Raw genomic sequence first — 20,250 nt, forward strand, 5'->3', positions numbered from 1 at the left:
CAGGTTTTTGTTGGTCAATGGCGTAGTCTATTTTAGTTGCCTCAAAATAGCAACGCGCCAACAATGCGCCTGAACACACCTCGTTTTCAGACCAGAGCGCCCATGGGCGCAAAAGGATGCGCAAATGCATTTGCTATTTAAACAACGTGGCGCTAAACGTGAAAATTATAATTGCGCAGGGTGGAAACTAGCAAAAGACACTTGCGTCGCGCATTGCGCTGCATTGTGCCGGGTGTAAGATAGAGCCCACAGTATGTTTAGCAATATATTCTACCGCAATTGTACAGCTCTATAAGTGGTAATGTATTTTAACAATTGTCTCTTCATTTTGTTTTTATTTGCAATTTTATGAGAAACATCTTAGTCTAAGTACCTAAATTAAACACAACTAAGAACTCCAGCAAATCTTCTGAGCTTTAAAAAAGCAACCAAAAATATTTTTTCTTTTTGGAAAAACAAAATGAGGACTTTAAAGAATTTTGTGAATGTTGGTCTTTCTTCATACAAAAAAGTAGATGGGGACTAAAGCGGTAAAGCTCCAAAAATTATTTTGTGTTCCACAGATTAAAGAAAATCATATCCATTCAGAAAAACAGAAATTATTTGGGTTTAAATATTTAAAGTACTATTTTGTTTTTGTTTGTTTGTTGATCACGAAGTACAATGAGGAAAACTAGGATTCTGTGTGTATTCAAAGCGCCGCCATTATTGTTTACAATGCGTGGAATGGTGCGCTTTGATTGGTTAAGCGGATTTATTGCATTCTGCATAGAAGAATGACTGATGGGAAAAAAGGGAGAAAAGATGACAGAATAACAAGGCGGATATCAGATTTTGCGTAAAATGAAGAATTGACTTTTTAATACTGACCTGATAAAATACTGATTTTGGCGGTAACCTACCAAATACTGTAAAATACTGATTTTGGCCATGTTACTATAGGTTGTCCACAGTTACGTTGATGAAGATCTATTACACAACAGTGATTCACAACATAGCTTCTCAATTACTAAGATGCTGATTCCCCAGCACAGCACTGAGAAGTCTTAACTCATCTCTACCCTACCAGAATGATTAAACATAAACCATCAATCTAATCATCAAAGCAACTAATTACGTTTCTTATGTGATGCATCGGTTCAATGCTTATCTCATTTTAGAGGTGTGTGGTCATATGTGTGTGTCTGTGGGGTGTATCACAATAAAGTATCTTTCTGCTGCAATACCTCAGTGATTTATTAAGTCTGGAGAGAGACTTGGAAAGTGTTGCATATTTTCAAACTGTTTCATTAAATTAGTGAGTACCGGCCTTGCATCTTCAAGTAGCTGCGTTGCCGTAAGAGATGTTAGTTGTGGATGTATCTGTGAATGTACAGTATGGCTTCAATGGCAAATCAATTCTATTGTATTTCATTTATACTTCTTGTAGGTTTACAAAGTTGAACAAATGGTTACAAAATGGTCCCAAGCTGTCACTGGGCAGTAATATCCTTTAAAAATGTCCTAATATATATCATTATTCATAGATTTGGTACCAATATGTAACCATATTGCAAAAATATATTTTTAAATATATTTCAAAATACAAAAATTGCCGAAAAAAATAGTTGCTGAAATATATTTTCGCGATTTTTGTATATTTTGGATTATATTTAAAACAATTATAGCATTAAAATATATCTAGTTTACTTCATCTACTTTTTATGTTACGAACGTGTAATAGAGGATGGATTGAACACTTGAAATTTAAAACAGCTTATTATAACATGTAGTTAGCCAATGAGCCTGTTTAAAGCGATAGTTCATCTTAAAATGAAATACGCGTGTTCATATCACCTTCTTATTCATCTAATGTTTAAAAGGACACTTCACCCATTTGCATAAAGCTTTGTTAGAACCCTAGTCATGTTTTTGAATGGTCATAATTTTCTCAGTTGCCGCTGAGACAGGAGAAATACAGATTTCAGTGCTGCACTTCCTTCTTTCAATGATATAAAATTCATCATTTTGCATCATTGAAAGAAGGAAGTCCAATATCTTTGTTGAGGGGGTGAGACAAACACCCCTTTTCTCGGTCAAATAGGCACCAAATTCTAAATGTATGTTACATTTCAACTACAAATATGACACACTTTCAATAAAGATTAATGTTTCTACGGGTGAAATGCTCCTTTAATAGCAGGTTGCGAAACAACTTCATAGGTGCATACTGCCACCTACTGTATCGGTTGCACAGCATGAGAGCGTATATACACTATACGTGGCTCCCGTTTCTTTGTGGATAGTGTTGTATTAGAGGTAAATGATATAAATAATGTTCGATTTCTCGCACAAACCGATCGTTTTGTGTCTTAGGACATCGATGTGTCGTCACGAGCCGCAGGGTTTAATTTGGATTTGTCTGTGCATGTTTTTTTTTCTCTATTGGATTTTGTTACCATCCACTTTCATTATACAACACTGACAGACTGAAACGGTTAGAGTTAAAAATCTACATTTGTGTTCTACTGAAGAAATAAACTCACCTACCTCTTGGATGGCTTGGGGGTAAGCTGATAAACATAAAAGTTTCATTTTAAGATGAACTATCGCCATCCATCTTAATGTGTGGGGAAATGTGTTTATGTTGCTGTGACATTGCGATTTTTAACTGTTTCGGGCTCGGACATAAATATCTTAATGACTGTCGGGTTACGGTTGGGTTTGGTTACTGCCCTGTCGGACGCGGGCCGGGCTCGGACAGAAAAATGCGTCCCGATCTGCACTCTAACGTAGGGTGACCACCCGTCCCGCGTAGGGTGTAACGCATAATCAATGCTTGCTCAAAAAAATCTGCAAAAAAAAGTTGGTCGCTCTATATCCTCGAGCCTCAGGCAGCCAAACGAACATTACTTGACAGTTCAGCACGCTGCTGTTGCCACACCCACCTCTCAGTTCAACTGCTACGTAGGTTGTTGTCAACTTTTTTCGTTGTTGTCATGACAGCGCAGTGCGCACGCAGTCATGCACGTGCATACTTAACTTTTAGATGCGCGCTTTTCAAATCGGAAAATGGATAATGCGTCTAACTCTGCGGCACCGCCATCATCAAATAAAAAGAGAAGGTGTGGGTACAAGAAAGACTGGGAAAGTGAATATTTGTGGCTGAAAGGTGTTGAGGGGGATACAGAGAGGGCTTTTTGTGACCTTTGCAAAACGTCCTTCTCAATCGGACATGGAGGGGAATACGATGTCAAACGACACAGACTCACTGAGACTCACAAGAAACGCGTCCAACAGAAAGAGACATCCAAATCTATGGATGCTTTCCTCCGACCTAAAAACGACTTTCTAGCTGACAAAGTAACTGCTGCAGAGATGACGAGTGTGTATCACACTGTCCAGCACGCTACGTCATATCGAGCAGGAGATTGTGGCACAAAGCTAGCCCCAACGATTTATCCGGACTCGGACATTGCCAAGAGGTCGGACGAAGGCAGAAGCCATTGTCACGGATGTGCTTGCCCCTGCCTCCGTCGAAGATTGCTTGAAAGTCCTCAGAAGACCACTGAATGAGCAACGAGAGGCAACAACCAAAGGTAAAGTTAAAGTTGTTACTTTAGTTCACTGAAATTGCATCAGTAGCTAACGTTAGCTAACATAATAGTGCTCATCAGTGTTTTCGTGAAACCAAACCAGGCTCTGTGAATCCTTACATGATTCTGAGCAACATTTAACTATTCGTTATCTCCAAACTAAACAAACAAAAGCAACTATATTTTTTGAAAAGGTATAAATATTTATATAGATAATATTTCTATAAAATCAATAATGATCAAAACAGTAAAGCAGTATCTTGTATTTTTTATAATAATCTGTTTTTAGAGAATGTCTTTTAAAGGGGTCATATTGTCAATTTTTTTTAAGATGTAAAATAAATCTTTGTTGTCCCCAAAGTGTGTATGTAAAGTTTTAGCTCAAAATACTCCACAGATACTTAATTATAGCATGTTAAAATTTCCACTTTGTAGGCCTGAGCAAAAGTGTGCTGTTTTTGGTTGTGTCCTTTAAAATGCAAATGAGCTGATGAAATGCAAACACTGATCCCAATGATGCTGGTTTGTTTAATTGAAACTCAATTGTGCTGTCAATTTTTTTTTCTCTTTTTCTTTAAATGGCAGTGCTGTTGTTGGTAAGTGCATATTAAGGGGCGGTATTATTGTATTTCACCTTGCTATCTACCTCACAAAACAGGGTAAATCCGAACAACCTAATTTTTCACATGCTTGCAGAAAATGGCTTACCCAAAAGTTACACATTTTCTAGGTTGATAGAAGCACTGGGGACCCAATTAGAGCACTTAAACATGGAAAAAGTCAGATTTTTATGTTAAGACCCCTTTAAGTTCATCCCATCTGTGTGTGTGTCTCCACAGCCCACACGCCATTCTTCTCAGTGGCTTCAGATGCCTCCAATCATGGGACCACCAAGCTCTTCCCACTGTCGGTGCGTTACTGGACACCAGACTTGGGAGTACAGATGAAGGTCCTTGATTTCTATGATGACAGTGATGAAACATCTGCTGCAATCCACAACCAGATAGTCACCAAGCTGGAGGAAAATGGACTGGGACTAGGCATGATATCTGCGTATTCCGCTGACAATGCTAGTCTGAATTATGGGAGATACAACTTTGTCTTCCAGAAACTGAAAGAGAACAACAATTGCATTTTAAAGGCAAACTGTGTGGCCCACATCATTCACAACAGTGCAAAACACGCAGGAGATCGGCTAAATATTGACATTGAAAATGTTGTCAACAAGACCTTTAGCCACTTCTCCTCATCTGCCAAACGCATTGAGGAACTTAAGTCAATTCACAGCTTTGTGGAGATAGAGTACCAGTCCCTGCTTAGACATGTGCCCACAAGATGGCTGAGCTTGTGGCCTGCAGTGAAGAGGCTTCATGACAGCTGGGCTCCTATCAAGACCTACTTTCTCTCATTGGGAGAGGACAAGTGCCCAAAGTCACTATGGCGGCTGTTCAAGGATGACCAGGATGGTGAGGGCAATCCCCTTGATCTACAGGTAATTCATTTTGATTGCACTGAGCTTTTTTCGTCGAAATATTATTACATTAAAAAAAAACAGGTATTAGAGAAATGATGATAATGCAAACAGTGCAAGCACACAGAATAATTGACTCTCCTTTCTTCTTTTAGGTTTACCTGTCCTTCCTCAGCAATGCGCTGAAGATTTTCCATGACACTGTGCTGGTGCTAGAGTGAGAAGATGGGACTGTCTGTGAGCTTTACGATATGATGTTCATCCTAAAAACCAAGCTACAGCAACGACAGAGTGATGGGTTCTTTGGGGCCCAGACAGATGTGCTCCTCCAGCAGTTTCCAGACAGACAGGCAGCTGTGCTCAGAGAGGACATGTGCAACTTCTACCAGTCCTCTCTCACCTACCTGGAGCAGCGCTATGACTTCTCAGACTCCAACTACCAGAAGAAAGTGGCTAGCCTGGCACTAAAGAAGAGCCTATTCAACTTCTCCCATCTCTGTGAAGCTGTAGAGGTCCTGCAGCTAAGCAAGAAGTTGGACATGGATGCGCTATATGATGAGTATTGTGTCGTTTTGCCACGCCAACAGGCCATTGTGCAGTCTGGAGCTCCAGTCATGGAGAAGTGGGCCACCTTACTCAAGCACACTCACACACCAAACATGACAGCATTTGCTTCTTTCCTCTTGAGTATACCAATCACCAATGCTTCAGTGGAGAGGGTCTTTTCACTGATGACAGGATGCTGGACAGACACAAGAAACAGATGTTCGGTAAACCTCATCAAGTCAGAAATTCAGGTGAAGAGCAACTTCACATTAAGTTGCAAGGACTTCTACACTTATGTACTGAAAGAGAAAGTTCTCCTCAATGCTGTACGCTCCAACAAGAAATACAAATTCAAGAAGAAACCTGAAGGTAAGAAACCTAGTTAAGTAAGACCCCATTTGTCTAAGATGAAGTATGATTGATTTTTAACATTGGTGGACTTTCCACAGGGGTGCAAATGTGTCACTTTTAGGAAACAGTAGCCTTTTAGGTCAAATATGTCATTGTTTTGCATAGGATTGTATCATGGCACCTTTTTCTATTGTTGTAACCTTGTGATGGGTTTGCACCCCTCTGTCTATACTGGAAAACCATTTGGAAGCTTATCTAACACAGTCTCACCCCATGACGTCAATATTTGACGACACTTGACCATGCGTCAATATGTTGACGCGGAGGGTATACCTTTCGCGTCATTTTTTGACGAACTGGGGACTTCAATACTATTACGTCCGTTGCATTCTCTTTTCCTATTTTCAAACCATTTTCGCGTCGGTTTAGGGTTAGATTACGCAAAATTAAACAGTGTACGCGAAATTAAACAGTTGTCACCTGGCGTTGGGGTTAGAAACAGTTGTCACCTGGCGTTGGGGTTAGAGTTAGGTTTGGGTAGGGATGTCATTATGTAAATCTAACCCTAAACCGACGCGAAAATGGTAAGAAAATAGGAAAAGAGAATGCAACGGACGTAATAGTATTGAAGTCCCCAGTTCGTCAAAAAATGACGCGAAAGGTATACGCTCCGCGTCAACAAATTGACGCATGGTCAAGTGTCGTCAAATATTGACGCCATGGGGTGAGACTGGGTTGGCTTATCATAAAAATGAATGTTTCTTTAATTCTGTCTCTAACCATTTTTTCCTTTTTGATTCAGATGCTGGTGAAAAGGTTTGAGTCCTAAAGGTGTCCTCAAAGTTTTAAAGGTGTCCCCACCAGAACACTCAACAGTTTTTGTTCCTCCGCCTGCCTTTACTAATAATTAAGTTCACCATACTTCCTTCCCCCTTCTCGTTCCGTGAACATCTGAAGTTGTGAGTTAAGTTTTTTATTTTTTACTGTTCCTGTGGTATTGAGCAACTACAATTCCTGTTAATTCTATAATTTTATATTATCATTTATTTAAAGTAAATAAATTGTAATGAAAAAGAAATAAAATTAAATAGCTAAAGTAAATCATAAGTGCATCTGTCATTTCATTGAATGTTCTGAATAAAATATTATGAATCTTTATTTAGAAAAATATACACATTAGTTGGCCTATTAATGAGCATACATCAGCAATTACACATGTTTAGGGGAATAGGGCATTATTAATATACCATGTAAGGTGGTATGTGCTAGAAATGGGTAAACCACTATCAATGAGTCTGCCCGTGGGGTGGTGCACCGCCGCGCCAGGCAGTGTCCCACATTGTCCCTCAGAAACATACCCCTTGTCCCCCCTTGGGCTTGTTAGCAGGTGGTCACCCTACTCTAACGTGTAAACATAACAGTTTTAAAAAGATACAAATGTATTATATTTTTTAGCTTCAAAAATATACTTTATAAAATTAATTTGAATTTAGTATATATTTAAAATATATTTTTTGCAAAAAAAACTTTTTTTCCCATATGGGATGCATTGGCGGCTCGTGACTCCTCTTCCAAGGGGCGCAAATTTAAAATAAGTTTTCGGAGTATCATGTGTGTGGTTCCCTTTTCCAAAATATGTGTCCTGCGTGTCGAGTAAATAAGTGCGTGTCGAGAAAATAAGTGCCTGCTGCACACGCATCAAAACTGTTTATGATAAAAGAGACACTCATGTTCCCAAAATACACGCAAGACACTCCCTTAACAGTAAACTCTGATTACGCATGAGATTATGCGAGTATCTGGCAAACGCGATCGTCTCTTTCATCATAAACCCTTTAGACGTGTCTGCAGCAGGCACTTATTTTGACAAAACACGTAATGCACACACGATCTCTCAAAGCGCAGAACACACATTTTGAAATGACGGGCTACATACATGTTGTGATGAACTTCGCATCGGGCGCCCTCAAAAAAAAGAAGTCACCAGCCGCCACTGATGGGATGTAAAATTAGATAGTATTTGATTGCCTTTGAAATAAATTTTGAAATATATGTTGATATAATATAAAATTAAATATATTTCCAAATCCAAAAATATATTCAATTGAGCACTTTCTACAAAATATATTTAGCATATATTTAAAATATATTTTTCGGGCCAGAATTTTACCTTAAGGGACCTTTGGTACTAATATGAGGTACTAATAATATGCACCAGTGGGACCAATCTGCACCTCTGGAATACTTATACTGTATGAATATGTACTTTTTGAAAGGGGAACTGTTTAATGGCTATTTTTTGACAGTGTAGGTGCATGTAGAAATGCAATATCTCTGATGGTGTTTTTGTTTGCATGTGCAGTTTGTCAGTATTTGTTTTTCTTGGCCAAGACATGCTGAGTAGCATAATGATTGCAGGTCCCTGTGGTTAAGGTCTGTTCTGTCAGTGTGTGATAAGTAAACCAGATCCCCAGATGGATACTAACTCTTTTCCTCTTTCTCTCTCTGAGGGAATCTACTAAGACCGACTGCATTCTCCTCGGATGCTGGATAGCTTAAACAGGCTTGAAAGAAAACTCAAAGGGACTAAAACCTTCATAGCCACTTTGTGCATGCTCGTGGTTCACTTTGCTTTGCTTCTGTGAGATTATTATTTTTTTTTTTTTTTGACGTGGCGCCAGAGGCAGCGCTGACTCACTTGGTGAACTATACTGTGCGATACCAGATGAGGTATAAAAGAATACATTTTAATGAAATGAAACTCAAATGTGGTACTGTGTATCTGCATGATTCTCTGTTTGACAGCATCCTTTTAAAACCAAATTAAGAAAAATGGGGTGACATGACGCTGTTAGATTGGCCCCACAGTAGCTTTTCAAAATGAACAAACCAGGCTCCTAGGGGATCCTGATTCCCAGAATGCTTTCTATTATATGCAACACCAGATGGTGCAGCATACAGAGACATCAAATGAAACCTTTCATGATTAATCTAGCCAACAGAGGAGCATGTACTGTATGTGACAGACAGAAAAGTACCAGAAAAAAAACATATTCACAGTATGTACAGGTAATAGTATATTGTCTTTTCTTTAAGATGATTTTTTTAAGATCTATATTTTGCACTTACTAAAACAGCACTATCTTACATTTTTCTTTAAAGGATGGGAAGCATTGATATTACCTTCTGATACTATCATTATCATGCAAGAATTCTGAATGTGTGTGTGTGTATATATATATAAACATGATGAAAGTAAAAAAAAAACATGCAAAGCATCTTTCTCCTTTGTGCCCTTACTCCAATGGAATGCCTGATTTTCCTGTCTCTCATCTCGGCCACTCTGGGATAATGCAGTCATTTTGTCTTTGGACCTTGGACCCTGTAATCACATCTGCATCGGCCTTTTATAGAACATGATCTCATTTTTCATGCTGATTGGCTTTCTCACATCTGTGCCCCATTTGCCTCCTCACCGTTTGATTGGACTGTGTCGTGTTCTTTTTGATTTTTGAACAATAAACCAAGAATCTAATTTGTCAAGAAGGTCTGTGTTTCCATTGAAGGACACACAAGCTGAGATAACACAGATCATTAGGTTTTGCAGCTCCTGAAATTTATGCCAGCGTGAGTACAGGCTGTGTACTTAAACCATCTAGTTAGGAACACTTAATGGTTTTTTACCTAATAGAAGTGTAAGCGGTGTTCCAGACGAGAGAAAATTATGTCAAGCGCATAGTACGATGCAAGTCACTGTACAATGAAAATCAATTTGTACACTGATCTTTAAATGTCATTGTTATTTGTTTTGTTCATCATGATTTCAATAAGAGGTATAATAGTCTCCGCAGGTAAACTTTGCTCTCAAGGCGTCTGATAGCCCTGCCTCTCTTCCATTACAGTACATTAGCAAAGCTGCGACTGTTGAGTGCATGCAGGGTTTCTGCAGGGTTTAGTCAGTCAAATTTAAGACTTTTTAAGACCTTTTTATGACCACTATGGTTTCGCTGCAAACTGCGCGCAGCCAATTGGCGTATGAAACATCATCACGGAGCATTACGGCACAGTGTTCATGGGAAATGTAGGAAGTAATGCCAGAGGGATAAATGACGAGCTTTATGTATCATGCATGCAATGCCTCATGCATCACCGGCCAAACTGGCTAGTAAGTTTTTATTAACACCAGCCAAAATGAATTTCAACCCGCATTTGGCGGGTTGGCGGGTGTTAATTTAGAACCCTGCTTCTTACACAATGTGCAATAGGCTTGATACCGATTGTTAGCTACGGGTTTGAGCCAACTACTAAACGCACCGTCTTCGAGCCATAGCTCGTTAAATGTACACTTTCCCATTGTGATAGACCCAGAGATTTCAGTTAAACTAAGCTGACCCTCGAGAGTTCAGAGTTCGTGCGGGACTGCGGGTTTCTGAAGTTCTTCCGACAAGTCTGTTTTCTGCACTGCCGCATGGACCTTGTAGTCCTGGAACGCTGTGATTATCCCACCCAGATTCCTCAGACAGAACTACAACAGGCAAAACGAGTGAATGCCGCCGTCAGGGCATTTTTGTGGGGAAAGGCAACAATGAATGAACGAGAATATAAATTTAACACGTGGCTAAATGTAATTTATGACCTTGTATGGAAAATCCGTGTGTTTTTATGACTTTTTATGGCCTAAAATTTTCATTAATTAAATTTAAGACGTTTTATGACTTTTTATGACTCCGCGGAAACCCTGTGCATGTGTAAGTGTCCAGCATTGCACATTTAAAATTTTCAGTTGAATAAGTGATTCATCTGGGTACTTATTAAAGTACACTTTTTTGGTATTTTCAGTGAGAAGACACTTTATATCAGAAAATGGCATAGAATCGTGCATATAAGTGTGCGATTTGGGACACACCTTCAGAAATTTTAAGAAACTTACATCATACTAAGAAATTGTTATTATTATTTATTTAAATTTTAGTTACATGTTTCATTTTCAAGTTTTTATGCTAATAATATAATTTGTCATAATATTTTAAAATTATAGTTATTCCTTTACACTGTACACTGGAAAGCTTTTTTAAAGAAATTCAGCAAAGCATACAAATTACCCAATAAAATGTCAACTTATGTGTACAGTATATGCATCTTTTCTTCAGCTGATCAGATATTAAATAATATTAAATTAAATTATATATAATGATATCCTGGCTCTTAGCTTTGTAATGGCATTGAATAGTTTGAAACCCATCCATCAACAGAAAAATAAATCCATACGACTCCGATGGGTTAACATGTCATTTTGAGTGAAACCGTTTGTGAGAGAAAATGTTTAATATTTTGGTAACACTTTACAATAAGGTTCATTAGTTAATATTAGTTAATGTATTAACTAACATGAACAAACCATGAGCAATACATTTGTTACAGTATTTATTAATCTTTGTTAACGTTAGTTAATATAAATAAAGCTTTATTTGCTTGTTCATGTTAGTTCACAGTGCATTAACTAACATTAACAAAATTTTAATAAAAGTATTAGAAATTGTTGAAATTAACATTAACAAAGATGAATAAATGCTGTATAAGTGCAGTTCATTATTAGTTCATGTTAATTAATGTAGTTAACTAATGTTAACTAATGAACCTTATTGTAAAGTGTTACCAATATTTTTAATGTGTATTTAGCAATCGATACGTCACATTTGAATATAAACACACCTAAATGAATCACATCAGTTCTACATCGATACGTACTGTAAGACGATCATTGGTCCCGTCCAAGCGTGCCGCTCAAGCCCTGAAAACTGAAGCCAAACGTCTCGATCGCCCCTCAGGCCCTGTTTACACATACATGGTTATTTTGAAAAACTGAGACATTTCCCTTCATTTGTGCCCTTTGTTTACACGCAAACGGGAAATTCGCCTCTCAATCCGATTCTTTAAAAAAAAAACGCCCAGAGGGGAGATTTGGCAAATCTTCGGTTACATGGTTGCATGTAAACTGAGACAATCGGATGTTTAGCCAGCCAACGTCACAGAATGCGCCAGAGCTTGTTCAAAAGAGAAACAGGAAGTGATTCCTGCTGTTTTCGGGATTCTGATTGGCTTACGTGAGCTTGAGCTTCTCATTACACCATATACACAGGTACATGTCAATGAACACTTACTGAAAACTGACAAGTGTGCACAAAGTTATTTTTGAAACCGGAGAGGTTGAAATGTCTGTTTATAAAATTAGACACTCACGTGTAAACGTAGTCTCAGTGACTGATCCTAGTATAGGTCAATGGGACTTTAGACCAACTAAACAATTTAATTACACTTCAAATGTCTTTTTAAAATAAATTTGTTTTTAGTTAGTTATTTAATGCTATAAAAACGTGGTGTGACGTCATGATTGATAGCTGTGATTGACAGCTACCTGAGCAGAGCGAAGTAGTCACTGAAGCACCAACAGACTTAATGGGTTGTTCTGCAGTAGACAAAAAGCAGGCTAAAGCACGCACATCAATTTAAATAGGGTGCTCGACAAAAAAACGTAGTAGTAATGATGCAAAGTCGGCAACACCAAAGCTCCAAAAATATCAAAAATGTTTATTAATTAAAAACAGTGCTAGGCATCAGGTAACGTTTCGAGCACGCAGGCTCTTCATCAGACAAATTAGCCCAGCTGCTCAACCACTATTTATACAAATACCACCAGGTAATGAGGTGTCACATGATCAAACCAAATTAACAAAAACGAAAAATAATTCTTATATATAACAATGAGAAATTATCAATGACAAAATAGAATAAAGGAGAAAATAATAATGAAAATAAACGAAAACAACTGGAAAATGCACAATGCACAAAACAAACAGTCAAAGTCTTGTATGTGAAATTGCACTGCTGGCAATTGCCACATCTGTAATTTCCATCAGGTATTTTATTTAAGAAATGACTCGGTGGTTTCAATAAAACCTTCTGAAACATTGGCATATTGTGGAAAGCGATCCTAATCTTAAGAAATGTTTTGAAAAACCTCCCCGTGTAGTGTATAAGAAAACTCCCAATCTCCGAAATATCTTGGTTAGACCTGATTTGAAACCACCGAGTCATTTCTTAAATAAAATACCTGATGGAAATTACAGATGTGGCAATTGCCAGCAGTGCAATTTCACATACAAGACTTTGACTTTCACACACCCTCACACAGGAAAAATATTTAAGATCAGAGGCACTATTTCTTGTAAGACGGCTAATGTCATTTACCTTTTGCGTTGCCCTTGTGGGTTGTGTTACATTGGAAAAACCAGCAGACCTTTAAAAACTCGTATCTCTGAACATCGATGTGCTATCAGACATCGCGACCCAAAAAGTCCGGTTGCACAGCATTTTACTGATTTGAGACACTCTGTTTCCACTCTGCAGTACATTGGCATTGAGCAAGTTAAATATCCACGCCGTGGTGGTGACATTAATAAATTGCTTTTACAGCGTGAGCTGTATTGGATTTACACATTAAACACATTGTCACCAAAAGGTTTAAATGAAGAATTTGATATTCGTCCTTTTCTTTAATGTATACAAGTTTTTATACTTTTGATATTTTTGTGGTTATCAGCTGTGATTTACGCAATCCTTGGTATCTGTTTGTTTTGTGCATTGTGCATTTTCCAGTTGTTTTCGTTTATTTTCATTATTATTTTCTCCTTTATTCTATTTTGTCATTGATAATTTCTCATTGTTATATATAAGAATTATTTTTCGTTTTTGTTAATTTGTTCTGCAGTAGAACCACAGAAACAGTGCAGCTTGTGCTTGAAATCGCTACTGCGCAGACTCAAGACCCAAGACCCAAGATGTCAGCGCCATATCGGGACACTGGCGGCTTCACTTTTCACCAATGGAAGAGCGCCATCCATCTTTTTTTACAGTGGTAAATGGTCCCGTCATAGATCTGCTAGAATTTTCATTAAGGTGAGTAAATTATTGGGTGATTGTCATTTTTCTTTGAACTATTCCTTTAAAGGTCCCGTTCTTCCTGTGTTTTTGAAGCTTTGATTGTGTTTACAGTGCGCAATATAACATGTGTTCATGTTTCACGTGTAAAAAAACTCCTTATTTTTCACACAACTTTTTATCTCTATAGCGCTGTTTTCACTGTCCTAAAATCAGCCTAATGTCTTCCGAGTTCTGACTGGTTGGCTTGTTTAGTGTGTTGCGATTCGACAGCAGCTTAGCTTAGCAGAGCCGTTTGAGCTTAGCTGGCGACTGACGCATTCCTGTGGGCAGAGTTTAGTAAGAAACTTTTATTTTGACATCATTCAACCGGGAAGTAGAGGGCTGTAGCCCTGTTGGCTTTGAAAGGAGACTTTTGTTAAAGTAAATATATCGACTGGCAGTGAACTTTAAGCTTTATCATTTTGCAGGTATTATTTATGCTCTAACAGCAACATTATACACTAACTAGGGTTTGAAAATGGGATCAGGAAAATTGTGACCTTTAAATTGAATGGAATTTTATTTCGGTTGTCACCTTTTCAGTTTTCCTAACTTTTCCTCTGTATCTTTATAGTCGTGTTGTGGAATCCACTATTCTCTGAAATTTAAATGATTTGTAAATCTTTGTCTTCTTGTTGCCCAAAGTATTATGTGTATTCAACTTCATGCAGCATATATGACAGCATATACCTGCAAAAGCGACTCGAAAAGCACCAAAGAATTGCTCTCGCTCTACTTCAATGTCATACTTCGACTCCATCAGCTGACATTTAATGGCATACAGAGGTAAACACACATTTGCACTTTGTTTGTGTCACAGTCACACACATCCTGTCTCGTCATCGTTAGTAGCATTATTGCACAGAAGCAGTTTCACACAAGTCGATTATGAGACACTGTTTTCCCTTAGGTACTTTTCTTTGTCAGTTGATCTGTAATATAAAAGCAATATCACACTGTGTTATACTGTGATTACCTGCGGCCTCATGCCACCATAACTCTGGTGTTCATGTGATATTGCTTTAATAAATTAAATAAGACAGACTTTCGGACCCCGCGCATGTGAATTTAGGCCTCCAGTATTTTTTCTGTGTATATTGCTCTATAAAAATCAATAATTCAGGGTTTGTGATGTATGTATATATATATGCGTAATTATGAAACCTATCCTTCAAAAGACCCAGCAGACACTGTGTATTGTGTCTGTTTTGTCTGTGTACATGCATGTACGGCATTTTACACATAATTGAATGCAGCTCAGCTCTGCCGTTTCACACTTCAAAGAGCTTCCAGTTTGGCTGTCACAGACTCGACAGCTGGCAGATGAAACGTATTTGGAGCATCTACACATACACAGACAGACAGATAAACACACAAACGCAAGAACATATTTGGTGCTTCTGAGAAAATATCTAAACAGACAGACAAAGAAAAAGCAGTTCGTCATAAATGACGAAGGTGCATCTCTGGGGTTTAGTCCACAGTTCTCACCACACATCATCTTGAATGCTTGGTTAGCTCTGAAATACGATTCTCACTTAGTTCGACAGGATGCATAAGGACTGAACTTTGTTGCATTGAGTAATCCTTGAACAAAAGACAGTTTTACTTACTGTTAAAAAGAAATGATAAGAAGCAGATAAATTTATCCATGCTGTGACTTTTTAACGGTGTGACTTATAATAAAGACAAGGCTTTCCATAAGTTCCAACTTCACGTTTATGTCTGCACAGCAAATAAAGTTTTTTAGCAAATAAACCCTATGCTGATCTTTATAAATGCATGTCAAATTACAGAAAAAAATTGTATTTTTGTATAACATAAAATTTCTATAATTTATTGTGCTCACAGCAAAATCAGCAGCATTAAATCAACACTGCTGGTGTATATATGGAGACCACCAGGTCTCACCAGCAGTGTTGATTTAACACTGCTGATTTTGCTGTGCTATTGTGCCTGTTATTTTATGGTATTTTTCCGGTACTCCAGCTGCTGAATTTTTACAGTTTTTACAGATTTGTTTACAGTGTTAATGTAAAATTACAGAAAAAAACTGTATTTCTGTATCACAAAAATTTCTGTAAGTTATTGTGGCCGTTATTTTACGGTATTTACCGGCACCCCAGCTGCTGTAATTGTACAGTTTTTTTTACAGATTTTTTATAGTGTTAATTTTAAGGACAAGTTCGGTATTTTACACTTAAAGCCCTGTTTTCAGATTGTTTATGATGAAATAGAACGGTTTTGACTGAAATTTGGACATATGATCTTTTGCAGCGATTTTTGTGTGAGCATATCAGTGAACACCCCTGACCACTCGGTGAGTTTGACGTCTTTGTAAACGAAAGATTAATGCATTTTAGGAAGGATTGCTCCAGTGCACCTACACAGCCATTGTAGGTGATACAACAAACACCAGAAAATTCTCGGTACAGCATCATATGTCCAAATTTCAGTCAAAACCGTTCTATTTCATCATAAACAATCTGAAAACAGGGCTCCAAGTGCAAAATACCGAACCTGTCCTTTAACATTATAGAAAAAACTGTATTTCTGTATCACAGAAAATTTCTGTAAGTTATAATGGCCATTATTTTATGGTATTTACTGGCATCCCAGCTGCTGTAATTTTACAATTTTTTTTAACAATTTTTTTTATAGTGTTAATTTAACATTACAGAAAAAAATGTATTTTTGTATCACAGAAAATTTCTGTAAGTTATCGTGGCATATATTTCACGGTATTTACCGGCACCCCAGCTGCTGTAATTTTACCGTTTTTTGAACAGAGTTTTTATAGTGTTAACTTAAAATTACAGGGAAAACTGTATTTTTGTATCACAGTAAATTTCTGTAAGTTATTGTGGCCGTTATTTTACGGTGTTTACAGCACCCCAGCTGCCATAATTTTACTGTTTTTTAACTGATGTTTTAGAGTGTTAATATAAAATTACTGAAAAAAAAATTTATTTCTGTATCACAGAATATTTCTGTAAGTTATTGTGTCTGATATTTCACGAAATTTACCGGTACCCCAGCTGCTGTAATTTTTACCTTTTTAAACATATTTTTATAGTGTTAATTTAAAATTACAGAAAAAAGATTTTTGTATCACAGAAAATTTCTGTAAGTTATTTTGGCCATTATTTTACAATGTTTACAACACCCCAGCTGCCATAATTTTACAGTCTTTAACTGATTTTCTACAGTGTTAATGTAAAATTACAGAAAAAACTGTATTTTTGTATCACAGAAAATTTCTTTAGGTTATTGTGGCCGTTATTTTACGGTATTTATTGGTATCCCAGCTGCCAGAATTTTACCGTTTTTTTGTGTGATTTTTTTATTGATCTCTGTACCGCTTAATTTAGACTAACTCTTAACAAAAAGTTTTTTTGCATTTTTAAATTTAGGATAGAACGGTTTTTCATTCGTCTTTTAAAAAATAAAAAGTATAACGAGCTAGATTTGTTGTCCGCACATTGGTATATAGTTTTGCTCCCACATGCATGAATGCCAGTCAGACTTAACTGTCAACATAAATCTATTCTGACGTATAAAAGACATTAAACCACATTTTCGGTGAAAAGATAAAGCCTGCCATTATGTACTTCTGTCAACATGAAGTGGCACTTCAGCTGATGTTTTAGCCTAAGCTAAGTGGTGTACACAGGACAGTTTAATTATATCCCTGACTTGTGCTGTGCTAAAACCTTTATCCTATCCATTGTGTGAAAGGATTAGACTGAAAAGGGTCCACTGTGATAGACAGACAATGTCTCACTTATTGTTACATCACTTTCCACATTAACCTTCCACATATCCCATACACCTGAACGTGTGCGTACACAGAACAATAACAACACCCAGAGTTAAAGGTTATTCCCAGCATGCATCCTCGTGTGTAAACAATATTATGAGAAGACCTTTATGTCTAATAAAGGATAAGCTGTGATATTTATCTTGTTTTCCATTTGTCCTCTTATGGTGCTTTATGCAAAGTCCCTTTTTATGTATAAAACTGACATCTAAGATTATTTTGTTTGGGTTTTTATAATAAAAAGGTTTTATAAAAAACTGATGTGCACATTAGAAACAAAACATGTTACAAAACTCCACAGTCTCCCCTATATTAAATTTAACCGGCTTACAGACCATTTGTTCATTTAGTCAGGAAGTCACAATACATTTCCTCTTCCACATGGTTTTCTCTCTCACATTTTGCTTTGTGGTAGTAGTGAGCAAGGGTCAGTGAGGTCACTGTGTGTGCATAAGGAGATGGGACATATAACATTTTTTCTCCATTGTAACACACACACTGTCTGTTGCAGACACACTTGAAATGCCAAAATGCTAATGCTAACATTTGCTATGACGCTATGGGCCTGAGCTGTTCAAACATGTGAGTGGAGATCTGGGGTCAAAAAGAAGATTAAACATTCACAGTGCATCTGACATGGTGTGTATCATCTTTTTCTTAATCTTTAGTTTTTTCTTTTTGTTTTTCAGTAAAATAAAAATTTACTTGAAAAAAAGGTGAGTTTCCAGTCTTTTTATTCCAGACCTGCACGACTTTCTTTGTTCAAAATGAAAAAATAATAAAATAATAGAGTGCAGACAGTTAATGACTGACACCATTCACTTTTCTGAAGGGAATAAAACAATCCCTGAGTCCGAAATCGTGTACTGACAGAACGTGCGGCATTGGATAAAAGCCTACTTAGTATAACAGTATGCGAAGGTGCAGTATTCATGTATTTTCACATACTTAATACGTTTTTATACAGGTGGTTTTTTTTTTAGTTATTTTACAAAGATAAACTGTATTTTAAAATAATATTACTGTATAAATACAGAGCAATTTAATAAAATAACTAATAAAAGCCGTATATTTAAATATATATAAATATATATATATATAGTTTTATTTACAGTAATATTCTGTAATTTAATGAATTAGGACTGTAAAAGATTCTCTGTATTTTTACGGTTTTTGTATGTAATTTTGAAAAACATATTTTTTACCGTAATTTGACGGAATTTCTCTGGCAACTTTGCTGCCAGAGATTTACCGTTTTTTTACGGATTTTTTTTTTACAGTGTATGCTGTTTTTGATGTCATGTGACCCATATATCTGTGAAAACATATGAGAAACAAGTAAAAAAAAAAAATAATAATACATTTTATTGATACAGTGAATCACTTACGCAGTAAAATAAATCAGGGTGGAAGTAGTAGGCCATCTGGGTATTACTTTTGTACTAATTTTCACATAGGCCTTATATACAGTATATTAGGCGAATTTGGATGTAGCTATTGTCCCCATTCTTCAAACTTTTTGCATTTACTTTCTAGGAAAGAAATGGAGGTTTGAAATGACCAGATGGTGATTTTGTGTGAACCTTTTGGGGCGATTTCCCAGACAGGAATTAAACTAATCATAGACTAAAATAAATGTAAGAGCTGTCCAAACTGGAAACAACTTGCACTGACATGTCTTAAAATACATCAGTGCCCTTTATTTTGCCTCAACATGCACGCCAGTAATGTTTTTAATAAGGCATGTTTGTTAAAACTAATTATATTTACTAATTAAACTAAGGCCTAAGCATAACAGATTAAGCTTATCTCTGTCCAGGAAACCACTCCAATAAGATTTAAAATCAGAAAATGTATTTTGTTATAAAAACATTTTTTTATCCTAAATAAGAAATCGAATGTTTATGGTTCGAACCAAAATTGCTGATAAATTTTCAGAAAACAAGTTTTATTTTCTTACACAGATTTGCTTCTCAAGTAAATCGAACTGGTGGGCTATCTATTGAGTATTTATACTGGAAAACAACATGTTTGCCGTGTGTTTGGGAAATGAACCAGTGAGTGAGTGGGCGAGGGAGTGAGAGAGTGTGTGAAGTGGGCTTGTTAATTTCCTCACACCCTCTCTCTAATGTGTCAATCTCACACATCTGTCATATTTCACTAGCACACACAGAAGGCAATTTAGCTTCAGAGCCACACACACACTGATATTTTTCACTTGATTAAAGAACATGTGTTAGATGGCCACAGCTGTAATAGGTTTTTGCGTCTTCCACCTGCAAGAGCTATTTTTTCTCACTTCATCAATAGCATCCTTCTCTCCGTCTCCGCCATCTCTCTTACTAAAAGCCAACTAATACGGTCCTGATAAAAGCCTCAGCTCATTCAGTCTTCGGGGAAAACAGATCAATAATCAGTCTCAGTGGATCTCACCTGTGCCTATAAATGTCTCACACAGCAAAATTTCTTCTCTTCTCTATCATTTCTGTCTTACTGTAATCTTACAA

At 37.0% G+C, this 20,250-nt stretch overlaps 1 protein-coding gene across 1 annotated transcript; it reads left to right on the top strand.

The window, feature by feature from the left end:
* The first annotated feature begins 5,241 nt into the window (after window positions 1–5,241).
* LOC141350886 (uncharacterized) lies at window positions 5,242–7,337 on the top strand. Its single transcript, XM_073856738.1, has 2 exons — window positions 5,242–5,961; window positions 6,746–7,337. The coding sequence occupies exons 1-2, from the start codon at window positions 5,298–5,300 to the stop codon at window positions 6,763–6,765; spliced, it is 684 nt and encodes a 227-aa protein (XP_073712839.1). The 5' UTR covers window positions 5,242–5,297; the 3' UTR covers window positions 6,766–7,337.
* Window positions 7,338–20,250: the final 12,913 nt, after the last annotated feature.

The sequence above is a fragment of the Misgurnus anguillicaudatus genome, chromosome 19 (genome assembly GCF_027580225.2).
Source record: "Misgurnus anguillicaudatus chromosome 19, ASM2758022v2, whole genome shotgun sequence".
Lineage (NCBI taxonomy): Eukaryota > Metazoa > Chordata > Actinopteri > Cypriniformes > Cobitidae > Misgurnus > Misgurnus anguillicaudatus.

Excerpts from the sequence above, each read along its gene's own strand:
- LOC141350886 (XM_073856738.1), top strand. The coding sequence starts at position 5,298 with ATGATGTTCATCCTAAAAACCAAGCTACAGCAACGACAGAGTGATGGG. Across the intron at positions 5,962-6,745 it reads ATTCAAGAAGAAACCTGAAG|ATGCTGGTGAAAAGGTTTGA; the intron begins GTAAGAAACCTA and ends TTTTTGATTCAG.